Genomic DNA, 13,397 nt, shown 5'->3' with positions numbered 1-13,397 from the left:
ACCGCAGGCCCTGCGGGGGACTCACACTGATGCTGGTCCCCAGCCCACTGCAGAGCCAGACTGAAAGATTCTCAGGTTCATACTCTTTGGCGCTCAGCCTAGTGAGCGGCCGGCCCACTTTCAGACTATGCTGGGGAGCAAGATGGCAGGAACAGGAATTCCATGCTCTGGTGCATTTGTGTTGTTTCAGACATATGCCTGAAAACTGGTCATTGGCAGAGAGAACGTATTGGCAGGGTTGGGGGGGCGTGGGCGGGGGGCAGGAACCTGAGGTTCCCTCCCCAGGCCGAGTTTACTGAGAAATTGGAATGGCTCCTTCCCCAGGGAGAACCAGCATTTCGGATGGTCTGGGTCCTTTCACAATGAACAGAATCCATGTAATTGTCTGCATAACTTCCCAATTACAAGGAGGCTGAGGGAAGCCAGAGTCCCTGCCAACCCACCCACAGGAAGGCTGCTGTTCTCATCAGGAGCAAAGCACCTTTTTCTGCCTCCTGATAGACACAGCAGGAAAGGATGCTCTGAGGCCAACAAGGAAGTGCTTCCAATTTCTTTCCCAAGATGGGGTGGTCAGGTCAGTGAACTGACAAATCGCTCCTCTTGGTGGAAATGGCCTGTGCCCTGAATCTGGGCTTAAGGAACTCATAGCAAGCGGATGTGGCCTGAGGGTTTAAAATCATTGTCTCCTCATTAGAAAATTTAGAAATGTTCACTGTGGAAAAATGGAAGATTGTTAAAAAAGTGCTTTTGAACTGTGGTGCTGGAGAAGACTCTTGAGAGTCCCTTGGACAGCAAGGAGCTCAAACCAGTCAATCCTAAGGAAATCAACCCTGAATGTTCATTGGAAGGACTGATGCTGAAGCTCCAATGCTTTGGCAACCTGGTGGGAAGAGCTGACTCATTGGAAAAGACCCTGATGCTGGGAAAGGAGGAGAAGGGGGTGACAGAGAATGAGATGGTTGATGGCATCACCGACTCAAAGGACATGAGTCTGAGCAAACTCTGGGAGATAGTGAACGACAGGGAAGCCTGGCATTCTGCAGTCTATGGGGTCTCAAAGAGTTGGACATGACTTATCGACTGAACAACAACAAATAAAATAATTGTCAGTAAACAAAGAAAAATTACCCATAATCTATCACACAGAGAAAAATCTATTAAAGCCTATTAAATCTATTACATATTTATTTTATTTCATGACTGCTCCATGTGGCTTGCAGGATCTTAGTTTCCTAATCAGGAATTGAACCTGGACCCTCAGCAGTGAAAGCACAGAATCTTAACCACTGGACTGCCAGAGAATTCACTAAACCTATTAAATTGTTGAACATGTTTAATATATCTGTCCGATAGCTCAGTTGGTAAAGAATCCGCTTGCAAGGTGGGAGACCCCAGTTCTCTTCCTGGGTTGGGAAGATCTGCTGGAGAAGGGATAGGCTACCCACTCCAATATTCTTGGGCTTCTCTTGTGGCTCAGCTGGTAAAGAATCCACCTGCAATGCAGGAGACCTGGGTTTGATCCCTGGGTTGGGAAGATCCCCTGGAGAAGGGAAAAGTTACCTACGCCAGTGTTCTGGCCTGGAGAATGCCATGGACTATATAGTCCCTGGGATAGCAAAGAGCTGGACATGACTGAGTGAGTTTCACTTTCACTTTCATACATTTTTCACAGGACTGTTTTGTGTATAAACAAGGAACGTTTTCCTTTTCAGGAAAAGGAAAAATTAAGGGTCCTGGTTAACTCCTCCCTATTCGCACAGGGTGGGAATTTGGAAAGAGTTATTGTTCTCCATCTCTGACCACTCTTATGGGCCATCTCTCCCTCTTATAACCCCTTGAATTGAGTTCCTGTTCAAAGAGGGTTCTGCCTGGGCACTGGCTGATAGGGGCGGAGTTGAGAGGCAGTAAACTCTACTTGAAGGCAGTGCGGGCCCAGGACAACGTTGGTTCCTTCTGCCCAGCTGCAGTGTCTACACTGCAAATTAGAAAATGGCGCCTCTGGGTGGAACTGGGCTGAAAGATGGGCAACTCTCGCAGGCAGAGCTCCAGGTGGGCACAGTGTGTGCCAGGGTCAGTGGCTTGTTGCATGCATGGTAGGCTACATCTCAGCCCACTGGCTCCCTCCCAGCTCTTGCTGTTGCTGGAAGGGGGCGAGGCAAGGACAGAGTGGGGTGGGGAGTGGTCACAAGTTGGAGTAATCCTGTCATGAAAAGAAAGTGACCCCACCTTGGTGTTTTGTTTTGGAATGAGAACTCATGCCTATATTTGAAATTTACTTGTTTTCCTAGATATCAGTGAATGCTCCAGTCAGCCTTGTCAGAATGGGGGCACATGTGTGGAAGGTGTCAACCAGTACAAATGCATTTGTCCTCCCGGGAGGACTGGGAGCCGCTGTCAGCATCAGGCCCAGACTGGTATGTAGCAGCCATGGGGCCGGGGAGGACAGTCTGTTATCGAGAAGGGAGGTCCCTAGCCACGGGTCACCAAAGGCAGACCAGTGGGATGTTCTCTCTGGTTTACATCATAGATCCCTCTGGTTCCCTGAGATGGTTGTTTGGGATGGCACTTAGTTCTCTTGTGGAACCAGAGTTTTGGTCCTTCCCAGGCGGCTCAGTGGTAAAGAATCTACCCGCCAATGCAGGAGAAGTGGGTTCAATCCCTGGGTTGGGAAGAGCCCCTGGAGTAGGAAATGGCAACCCACTCCAGTGTTATCGCCTGGAGAGTTCCATGGACAGAAGAGCCTGGTGGGCCACAGTCCATGGTGTTGCAAAGAGTCAGGCATGACTGAGCACACACACACACACACACGGAAAGATGCAAGTGGAAGGACTGAGTCCCACCCTAAAACCCTCCAGATTTGGAACTTGGCCTGAGAAGCTTCCTTGCTGCGACCTTCATGTGGTTGACTTTCCTCTGCACATCAGCAGAACAGCTTCTTCTGCAAATGTGCCATGCAAAATTCATAGTTACTGATATAGTATTTTCAGAGCTGGGCAAATGATGTTCAACTGGTGATGAGGTTATGATGTCCCAGAATTTCTTCAGCCAGAGGTCTAGGTGCCACATGGTGGCTGTTTTTGCAGGTGCCAAGAAAATCCGATGATAAGGAGTCTATGGGAGATGGGGGCTGGGGGTGCCATGCTATGCTGCAACCATCTTTTTGTTTTTGGGTTCCCCCATGCGTAGCTTGTAGGATCTTACTTCCCCGACCAAGGATTGAATTGAACCCATGCCCTCGGCAGTGAAAGCTGAGTCCTAACCACTGGACCACCAGGGGATTCCCTGAGCCAACATTTCTCATATAAGAAAGTCAAACCCTAAAGATGTCCTGTTCCTTTGCCAGAAAAGCCTGGGGTGTCTGTGTGGTTGTCTTCTGAGTGGAATCTCAGTATAGGGGAAGGAATTGGTGGTTAGCAGAGAACAAGCTTTGTCAGTACTTGATATCTTTCCATTGGAGCCAGCTCAAGGTCCAGTTTAAGTTTTGTTCCCACAGATTTGCTGCTTAATGTGTCTTGATTCCGTTCAGCTGAGTCACCCTTCTGGGTGCTTTCTCAGGGAGAGCCTGAGGTCCCCTGACAGTGCCTGTCCCCTGGAGTTGCCCTGCGTGGAAACAGCCCCACTCCTCCTCCTACTTAGTACCAGGAAGGAAAAAGAAATAGCTGCCCAACTGTGTTGATCCTGGACACTGGATCTAAGCCCCACATGTCTAGGCGTCCGCTATTGGAAACTTCAGGCTCCAGGGCACAGATCCTCAGGCTCCTGGATCCTCAGGTCCAGGGCACAGTTAATGTAGAAATTATCCCCATGACAGGAATCTCTGCGAGGAAGTGGAAGGAGGGAATGAGCAGGCGCATCTGAAGCTAGTTTATGTCCTTACAGAATCCCCGTGAACAATGTGAACAACAGCCCGGCACACCCCTGGCTTTTTGCTCACCTGGTCCCCCAGCCTACAGTTTTCCTTCTCATCAGCTCTGCCCCTGTCTTTCAGGCTCCCAAGGGGAGCCTCTCTTTGATTACTTAAAAACAAAACAAAACACATTCACCATTTTTGTTCACATTGTAAAATATACATAACAAGATTTACCGTTTTAAGTGTGTGGTTCAGAGGCATTAACTACCAATCACCAACATCCACCTCTAGAACTTTTTTCACCTTGCAAAACTGAAACTCTGTGCCCATGAAACAACTTCTTCCCATCTCCCCAGTAATCATTCTGTTCTCTGTTTGGATGAATTTGATGACTCCAGTGGGATGACTAAGTGTCCTCTTGTGCATCAGATAACATTTACCACCAATCCCTCTAACCATGGAGAGTCCGAAATCCTTTGAAAGCTTTTAAAAATTAACACTTTTTTTTTTTTTTTTTTTTTTTTACTGATTAGAACATTGATTTATATTCTTGGTTGAAACAAAAACCTTCGACACTTTAGGAAAATATTTTAAAAATACAAAAAAAAGAACACAGAAAAAAAGGTAGTGTTTTAAGCTATGTAGATTTTTTTTTTTGAATTTTTACTTTTTAGCCATGCCATGCAGTGTGGTTTCGAATCTGCACCCTCTGCATGGGAAGTACAGAGTCTTAACCACTGGACTGCCAGGGAAGTCTCTCCATAGATTTAAAAAAAAAGTATTTTAAAATTAATTTTCATTGGGGGTATATTTGATTTAGTTTCTGCTATACAGCAAAGTGAATCAGTTATACATATACATATATCCACTCTTATTTAGATTCTTTTCTAAAATATATATATATATATTATATGGATTGACTTGTTTGCTCAGTGGTGTCTGACTCTTTGTGACCCCATGGACTGTAGCCCGCCAGGCTCCTCTGTCTATGGAATTCTCCAGGTGAGAATACTGGAGTGGGTTACCATTTCCTTCTCTAGGGGATTTTCCTGACCCTGGGATTGAACCCACATCTCTTGCATTGGCAGGTGGATTCTTTACCACTGAGCTACCAGGGAAACATATATATGTATATACACACACATATATACTACTATATAGTAGTGTAGGGTGTACAGTCAATCCCAATCTCCCAATTTATCCCTCCCCTCTTTACCCCTTGGTAAGCATAAATTTGTTCTCTACAGCTGTGACTCTATTTCTGTTTTGTAAATAGGTTCATTTGTACCATTGGTTTTAGATACCACAAATAAGTGATATCATATGATATCTGTCTTTGATTTCACTCAGAATGACAATCTCTAGGTCCATCCATGTGGCTGCCAGTAGCATTATTTCGATAAACTCCATAGTTTTAACTCCAGTGATCACTGCTAGGGTCCTGGTGCTTTGAGCCTTTGAAAGTGAAACGCGGATCTCACCTCACTGTGGTCCTCTGGGTGCAGTTGTGTCGCCTGCTTTTCGCGCATCGTTCTTTTCGGGCGCGTCCCCTTGACTTCCGCCCGTTTGGGGTGGGCACTGGATCACCGGCTGAGTTTCGGTTAATTCCGTGTCTTTCCTCTCCCTACTCCAGAGTAAGCTCTGAGAAGGGGCCGCGCCCCGATCTCGGGACTCCCCCAAGGTCAGGCCCAGGTGCGCCAGGCCCGGCCCTGAGGATGTCTTCTCCCCGCAGCCGCCCCCGAGGGCAGCGAGGCAGGGGACGCCGCCTTCAGCCGCGCGCCGCGATGCGCGCAGGTGGAGCGGACGCAGCACTGCAGCTGCGAAGCCGGATTCCACCTGAGCGGCGCCGCCGCCGACAGCCTCTGCCAGGGTAGGCGCGGGCTCCATCGGGGGGAGGGGACGCGGGGGTCGTGGGGAGAGAGGCTCCTACCTGCAGCCCTCCCGGGGAGTGCCCCCGCGCTCAGGTGTAGGTGCGAGTGGGAGGGTGGCTTCCTGGACATGGTCTCAGAAGCCCCGCACCTTGCTGCTTAGGTAAGTAGGTGTGGACCTGATGGTTGCTAGGACACAGCTAGCGCGGAGACCTCGGGAGCGGTTCTAAGAAAGCATCCAGGGGTCCCCGGTCTACCCCTAGTCATGCGCACTCCTGTAGAAGTGCCCCTCCCTCCCGGCTAGGATTGCAGGGCAGGTGGCAGGGCGGAGCTAGAATGACAGCCCCTCACCGTACCCCATCCCTGTCCCCAGAGCTGTGCAGGGGCTTGGGCTCATTCTCTGGGCCCCTCTCTGCTTAGTCTTACTGACTGGCCCACTTTGCAAACCTCTTCCTGGATTATCAGACTTCCATCTGAAAACGACTCAAACCAGCGGTTCCAACCTAAGAGTTGCATAGTTGCTGCTAACGGCCTCATTTTACAGCGACAGAAACCGTCTTACACCCGTTCCCAAAGATGAGAAGGATTAAGGCGGGGCGGGGAACCAGGGCGGAAGTCTGGGTCCGCCGCCCAGTGCTTTGCTCCCGGGGGAGCAAGGTACTTGCCAGGTTGGACTTGGCAGCCTCCGCAGGGTCTGCCCAGGTAGTCATCAGCCTTAGAAGAGCGGCCCAGGGTCCCCGCCCGTATCAGCTCCCTCACCTCCGCCCTTCGGCCCTCCAGGTCCTTGGCCTGGGAGAACGGGGAGCACTCCTGCTTCTCTTCCGAGTCTTCTGCAGGGCATCGGCCTTGGCGGCCACTGCAGACCCCGCCCGTTAGCCACAGCTGCCACCGATGGTGACGCAGCAGCCATCCTGGGTCACGGCTGGTGGCCGCCCACTGGTGGCTCCTGGAGTCATACTGGGCACTTCTGTCCCCAGATGTGAACGAATGCGAGCTCTATGGACAGGAGGGGCGCCCCCAGCTCTGCATGCACGCCTGTGTGAACACCCCCGGCTCCTACCGCTGTGTCTGCCCCAGTGGATACCGGACTCTGGCTGATGGGAAGAGCTGTGAGGGTGAGTGAGGCTGCGGCAGAGGAAGGTGGTCCCAGACCGTGGCTCGGAACTACTGGGGGAGGAGGGGAGGGCAGAGGGCTCCTCTACGGACTGACATGGAATCCAAGCGAACAGGGAGCTGCCCAGTGACGTCCTAGTGGGGCCCCATGGCTGTGCTCAGAGGAGTGGGTAACCTGGGACTAGAGAAAGAAGGCATCCAGATAGCCATCATCTTCCCATCCATCATCCGTCCATCTATCCATCATCTATCCACCTTTCCTTCTATCCTACGAGTATTCCCCAAGGCCCCTGTAGGATTGTGTGGGGTTTGAAAAGAAGCCTGGCCTCCAGGCCAGAAGCTCATCGAATATGTAAAGAGCAGAGGACATATAAAGGGCATGATGTTAGCCACGGAGGGCAGACTCCGGGTCTCGCCGACTGAGGGGGAGGCAGGCCGAGAGAAGTGTTGTGACCAGTGGCAATCATTCGTGCCCTCCAGCACCTCTGTAACCTGTCACGTCCTGAGGGGGAGGACGGGATCCTGGGGAGGGGAGCTCCGCAGGACTGCCATCAGACCTGGATTTCTAATAGTTAGGAGCGACAGGGCTTCCAGTTATCAGAATCAGCGTTGGGCATTTTGGAAAGTTCACTGCGTGTGCAGCACCTCTTGCAGTGCCTGCTGCTGCCATTCATGCGGGCCATCAGTGATGGCCGGGGGGCAGGAGATCTTCTTCCTCATTGGGTGCCCACTATTTCTTCTTTTTTTTTTTTTACCTCCATGGATTTTATTTTAATTTTTATTGGAGTTTAGTTGCTTTACAATGTTGTGTTAGTGTCTACTGTACAGCAAAGTGATTTAGTTATACATACACGTATAACTCAACATCCAAAAAACTAGGATCACAGCCTCCTGTTCCATCACTTCACGGCAAATAGAAGGAGAAAAAGGGGAAACAATGGCAGATTTATTTTCTAGGGCTCCAAACTCACTGCGGATCGTGACCGCAGCCATGAAATTAAAAGACGATTGCTTCTTGGAAGAAAAGCTATGACAAACCTGGACACTATATTAAAAAACAGAGACATCACTTTGCAGACAAAGGTTCAGATAGTCAAAGCTATGGTTTTTCCAGTTGTCATGTACAGATGTGAGAATAGGACCATAAAGAAGGCTGAGTGCCAAAGAATTGATGCTTTTGAACTATGGTGTTAGAGAAGACACTTGAGAGTCCCTCGGACTGCAAGGAGATCAAATCAGTCCATCCTAAAGGAAACCAACCCTGAATATTCATTGGAAGGACTGATGCTGAAGCTGAAGCTCAAGCTCCAATACTGTGGGCACGTGATGTGAACTGACTCATTGGAAAAGACCCTGAAGCTGGGAAAGACTGAGGGCAGGAGGAGAAGGGGGTGACAGAGGATGAGATGGTTGGATGGCATCACCAACTCAATGGACACGACTTTGAGCAAACTCAGGGAGATAGTGAAGAACAGGGAAGCCTGGCGTGCTGCAGTCCTTTGGGTCACACGACTTGGTGATGGAAGACCAGCTCTTTTTTAGATTCTTTTCCCATATGGATCATGACCAAGTATTGAGTAGAGCTCCCTGTGCTTCACAGTAGGCTCTTACTAGTTGTCTGTTGTATATAGAGTATTGTGCATATGTTCATCCCAAGTTCCATTTACCGGCACCCTGCCCTCACCTGGTATTTCAGATGTTGATGAATGTGTGAGCGCACAGCCTGTGTGCCCCCGGGGGACTGTGTGCATCAACACAGGCGGAGGCTTCCAGTGCGTCAGCCCGGAGTGCCCCGAGGGCAGCAGCAACGTGAGCTATGTGAAGACATCTCCGTTGTGAGTATGACTAGGGCCACCCTCAGCTGAGTGCGTTCACCCTTCACCCAGGCCTCCCCAGGGGTGGGCTGCATTCTTCCTAGATGTTCTCGGGAGAAGGTACAAGTATTTCTGTTGAAAGGCAAGGCGCTGTGTCTGGCTTCTTGGAGCTTCCATCTCTTTCCTTTTAGGGTTTACATTGAATGTGCTGCTGCCCTGGGTAGTAGGAATGATGTTCCTGAGCGCTCCCCTGAGGACAGGGAGGCCACTGGGGGGAAGAGGGCAGTGGTGAGGCTGCCAGAAGGTATGTATGGGACAGATTCGGAAGAGGATCACTTCCTGTGTTCACAGGGTACCTGTACACTTTGCATTATATCACTCTTCTTTTCTGCTGCTACTAGGAGTTTTGATTTCTAGTAACCTCAGCCCCTCACACACTTTTTTTTTTTTCTTCAAAAGGTGAAGACAGGCTTTTAAGGAGAATAACTGCAACTATCACAAATGACACATATTTTCTCTGAAAGAGAGATCACAAGAGCCTTGGCATTGTCTTTAGAATGCACTGACCCAGTGAAGCAGCTCCTCGAATAGCTGTGGGGGCTGCAGCAGGTTAGAAGCAGCCAGAAGGTTGGTGGCAGTCATTCACCGAGAGCGAAGACACCAGGGTCTTCCTGCAGTGCCACATCGTGAAGGGGCAGGGGGACCTGCATGTCAGGCCTTGGCAGGCATCCCTGATGAACAGCCAGAAGTGCTGCTTGACCTCCTTAACGGGGATGATCTGAGTCACCAGAATCGCTAAATTGCATCTGTCTCTTGTGTTGGATGGTGCTAGTGGTAAAGAACCTGCCTGCCAGTGCAGGAGACTTAAGAGACGTGGGTTTGATCCCTGGGTCAGGAAGATCCCCTGGAGGAGGGCATGGCAACCCACTCCAGTATTCTTGCCTGGAGAATTCCATGGACATAGGAGCCCAGCAGGCCACAGTCCCTGGGGTCGGAAAGAGTCAGACACAACTGAATCAACTTAGCACTCAAACGCTTGTGTTGAATGAGGTGAAGAAAAAAAAAAACTATCAAAGCACTTTCACAGGACCTTGACTCCACATACCTAAGGAAAGCAGAGTGTCCTGCTTAAGCATGAACACTGGGGGATTCCCTGTTGGCCCAGCAGTGTGGACTCAGTGCTCTCCCCACTGTGGCCTGGGTTCAGGCCCTGGTTGGGGAGCTAAGACCCCTTAAGCCATGAGACACTGTCAAAAAGAAAGAACGAACACTGGGTGTTTAGTAAGCTCACCACATGTGGAGAACCACACTTCAGGATGTCAGCAGCTAACCGCTGGGGTCTCAGCAGGCTAGAAGGGGCACCTGGTTTGAATGCTAGCACCATCGTTATTGAATCTTTCCCGGCTTTATTTTTCTACAGAAACAGTGAAAGCAAAAGGGCTTCCCTGGTGGCTCAGACGGTAAAGAATCCACCTGCAATGCAGGCGATTTGGGTTTGATCCCTGGGTTGGGAAGATCCCCTGGAGAAGGGAACAGCAACCCACTCCAGTTCTGGCCTGGAGAATTCCATGGATGGAGGAGCCTGGTGGGCTACAGTCCAGAGGGTTGCAGAGAGTCCGAAACAGTAGTAATAGTTTATTATAGTAGTAATAGCATAGTATGTAAATGGTAGTAATAGCATATATAAACATACACGCACACCCAGACGTACATGGACAGATGGGTCAGGGAAGCACCTTTTCCTGGCCTGACACCAGCCATGCTCCCTGGCCTGTGGTTCTGGAGTGCCCGTGTCAAAGAACACATGACTGGAGGAGTCACTCCAGAGCCTCTTTAGGGAAGGCAGGTGGGACAGACCTGCCTGGTCAGAGCAGCCCCTGCTGACTTTCCCCAAGGCTGAGCGTCCCCTATGTTTTGCCTCTCTGTTCCAGCCAGTGTGAGCGGAACCCCTGCCCCATGGACAGCAGGCCCTGCCGCCACATGCCCAAGACAATCTCCTTCCACTACCTGTCTCTGCCCTCCAACCTGAAGACGCCCATCACACTCTTCCGCATGGCCACAGCCTCAGCCCCTGGTCGGCCGGGGCCCAACAGCCTGCGCTTCGGGATCGTGGGTGGGAACAGCCGTGGCCACTTCGTGATGCAGCGCTCAGACCGCCAGACTGGGGAGCTGATTCTGGTCCAGACCTTGGAGGGGCCTCAGACGCTGGAGGTGGACGTTGACATGTCCGAATACCTGGACCGCTCTTTCCAGGCCAGCCACGTGTCCAAGGTCACCATCTTTGTGTCCCCTTATGATTTCTGAGGGGGTCCTGGGGTCACGGGGTGCAGCAGCCTGGGCTCGTTTCTCTTCCGCAGAGGCGTAGCTGTGGGCATGGGCCGCAGCAGACATCTGTCCCCGCCTGCCTGTCCCCGTGGCTCCCAGGACAGCACTGCACGCCATCCCATGATACTGAAGTGCAAACCCACAGCCCAAACTATTGCCGTCGTATGTTCTTCTGCTTTACGGCCTCCCATTAGATGATGCACTTTCTCAGATCTTTGTTTCTTTTTAACAGGGGAATGGGCAGCTTGTCAAAATGCTGCACGAGTAGCATTACGAGCTGGTTCAAGCTGGGGAGGGAGGAGCTTGTGGCCTGTGTCTGAGAGGGTGGCCCAGCGTCTGTATTGTTATTGCAGAGGTTCCGGGCACACTGAGGGTGAATCATGCCCCGTGCTTGTGGTGTGGGGGGCGGGTTCCTGCCACGACTCGGCCCGTTCTTCTGTCTGCACTCCCCTTTGTGTCACGCGGCTGGCCTTCTCACCAGAGAGCCACGGCAGGGCTGGACCCCCACGCAGATTCTTCCGGACCAAGGAGCCAGAGTTTATGTGCAGATTCTGCCTGAATGAATTCCCTTTTGAGAAACCATATCTCAAAACATAACCTGGTATTACAACTGAAAAAATAAAGTCTGTTGCTTGTCCCTGTCCATCTGGCCTCTCCCTGACCGTGAGCTAGCCCAGTTCCTCCCAGGAGGGGGTACCCAGTCCTCTCCTGTCTAGGCTGGAATAAACTGGGATAAACAAATGAGAAAGGAAACACAGAGGTGATGTAGGATTGCTCTGTCAATAGGAACTTGGCTTGGCTGTGTGGGAGCCTGGTAAGGCAACATCTGCCCACGGAGAGTTTAAGAAAAGGCTCACGCCGCCATTGGGTCCCGGCTTCCCCGGTTGCTCAGCTGGGAAAAAATCTGCCGGCCAGTGCAGGAGACAAAAGAGACACGGGTTCCATCCCTGGGTTGGGAAGATCCCCTGGAGAAGGAAATGGCACCCCCCGCCCCCCCCACCCAGCCAGTATTCTCGCCTGGAGAATCTCATGGACAGAGGAGACTGGTGGGCTACAGTCCATGGGGTCACAGAGCTGGACACAACGGAGCACGCATGCGTTGCAAACCATTGATTCCAGGGCCCTCTACTCCTGATGGAGGAGCCCAGTGCTGACACCCTCCAGTGACGGAGTTTCGAACACTCTCTCTGGGGCTGGGAGTTGGGGGCGGGGTGGGTGACGGTTCAAAAGACAACTTAGATGCTAGCTGAGTCATCGGGAAATCACGTTCATCCAGGTGAGATTTCATCCCAGATGTCCTGTTGAACAGTTCTTTGTATTGCCCTTGGTGTGAAGTGGCGCCTGAGGGAGTGTGTTGCCAGTTTAGCGATCGAGCCCTACACCAAGGTGGTTCCTAGGACACCTCTCTTTGTATTACGTCAAAGAGTGAAACACAGTCAAGAGTTCCTTCTGACTCTTCTGGGATCAGCTGTGACTTCTCCAGCAACAGAGCTTAGGGCCGCAAATCTGCTTCCCCGTGTTGTTACAGATCATTGTTACACTGCCATCCAGGTGGGAGGGGGCTTAGGGGAGAATGAACACATGTATACGTATGGCTGAGTGCCTTTGCTGTTCATCTGAAACTATCACAACATTGTTAATTGGCTATACCCCAAAACAAAATAAAAAGTTCAGAAGGAAAAAAACAACCCTATCATTCCAGGAAAAAAAAAACAAAAGAGTACTTCTCTGGTGGTCCAGTGGTTAAGGCTCCACACTTCCAATGAAGGGGTACGGGTTCAATCCCTGGTTGGGGAACTAAGATTCCATGTGCCATGTGGCCAAAAAATAAAAAGATTAAAAAAGAAAGAAAGAAAGAAAACTATCATCCATGGCCTTGTGTCTCCAAATAGTGCTTGATGGGTCAGAAGCCTACCTGTCACCCGATCCCTAGGAGAACGCCAGGTGGGAGGGACCAAGGCGTGGCCATGCTCCTGAAAGTGCAATGTGACAGATGTGTGGACCTTCCTTCTTGCTGGGGGGAGGACGAGTGTGCCAAGTAGATCAGGAGTGATTTGGGGGACTACAGAGCAGATGCCCTCCCTAATTTGTGTAGGATGATGACATAGGCCAAATCAAAACCCAAAATTTCCATCATCACAATCCACCATCATCAAACCTGTTTTCCATTTTTGAAATACCATGCTGAGCCCAGCGCCTACCTATTAATGCCTGCCTGAACCCACTGTCTTGTGGATTATGCCTGGACCTTCCTCCCTGGATGACGTCCTGTTCTTCGCCTCTCTCAACTTTCCCCTATGGAAACCAATTTCTCCATTGCCTATTCATTGCTCCAATCTGTGCTAGGTCAGAATAGCTAGGAGGCTTCCCTGGTGGCTCAGATGGCAAAGAATCTGCCTGCAATGTAGGAGACCTAGGTTCGATCCC

General features: G+C 50.8%; 1 protein-coding gene across 5 annotated transcripts in view; it reads left to right on the top strand.

The window, feature by feature from the left end:
• FBLN7 (fibulin 7) overlaps window positions 1–11,613 on the top strand; it is a 57,474-nt gene extending 45,861 nt beyond the window's left edge. For 3 of the 5 annotated variants that reach the window (XM_044925562.2, XM_006065947.4, XM_025260571.3), the window contains exons 4-8: window positions 2,289–2,414; window positions 5,583–5,720; window positions 6,696–6,833; window positions 8,528–8,666; window positions 10,577–11,613. In XM_044925562.2, the coding sequence (XP_044781497.1) occupies window positions 2,289–2,414; window positions 5,583–5,720; window positions 6,696–6,833; window positions 8,528–8,666; window positions 10,577–10,949 (914 nt within the window). In that variant the 3' untranslated portion in view covers window positions 10,950–11,613. Of the gene's footprint in view, window positions 1–2,288; window positions 2,415–5,582; window positions 5,721–6,695; window positions 6,834–8,527; window positions 8,667–8,836; window positions 8,950–10,576 lie in introns of all 5 variants that reach the window. The other 2 variants (XM_044925561.2, XM_025260572.3) reach the window with 2 other exon arrangements.
• Window positions 11,614–13,397: the final 1,784 nt, after the last annotated feature.

This window comes from Bubalus bubalis, chromosome 12 (assembly GCF_019923935.1).
Source record: "Bubalus bubalis isolate 160015118507 breed Murrah chromosome 12, NDDB_SH_1, whole genome shotgun sequence".
In the NCBI taxonomy this organism is placed as follows: domain Eukaryota; kingdom Metazoa; phylum Chordata; class Mammalia; order Artiodactyla; family Bovidae; genus Bubalus; species Bubalus bubalis.
Note: the sequence above shows the minus strand (reverse complement) of the source record. Positions and strands in the feature narration are given on the sequence as shown.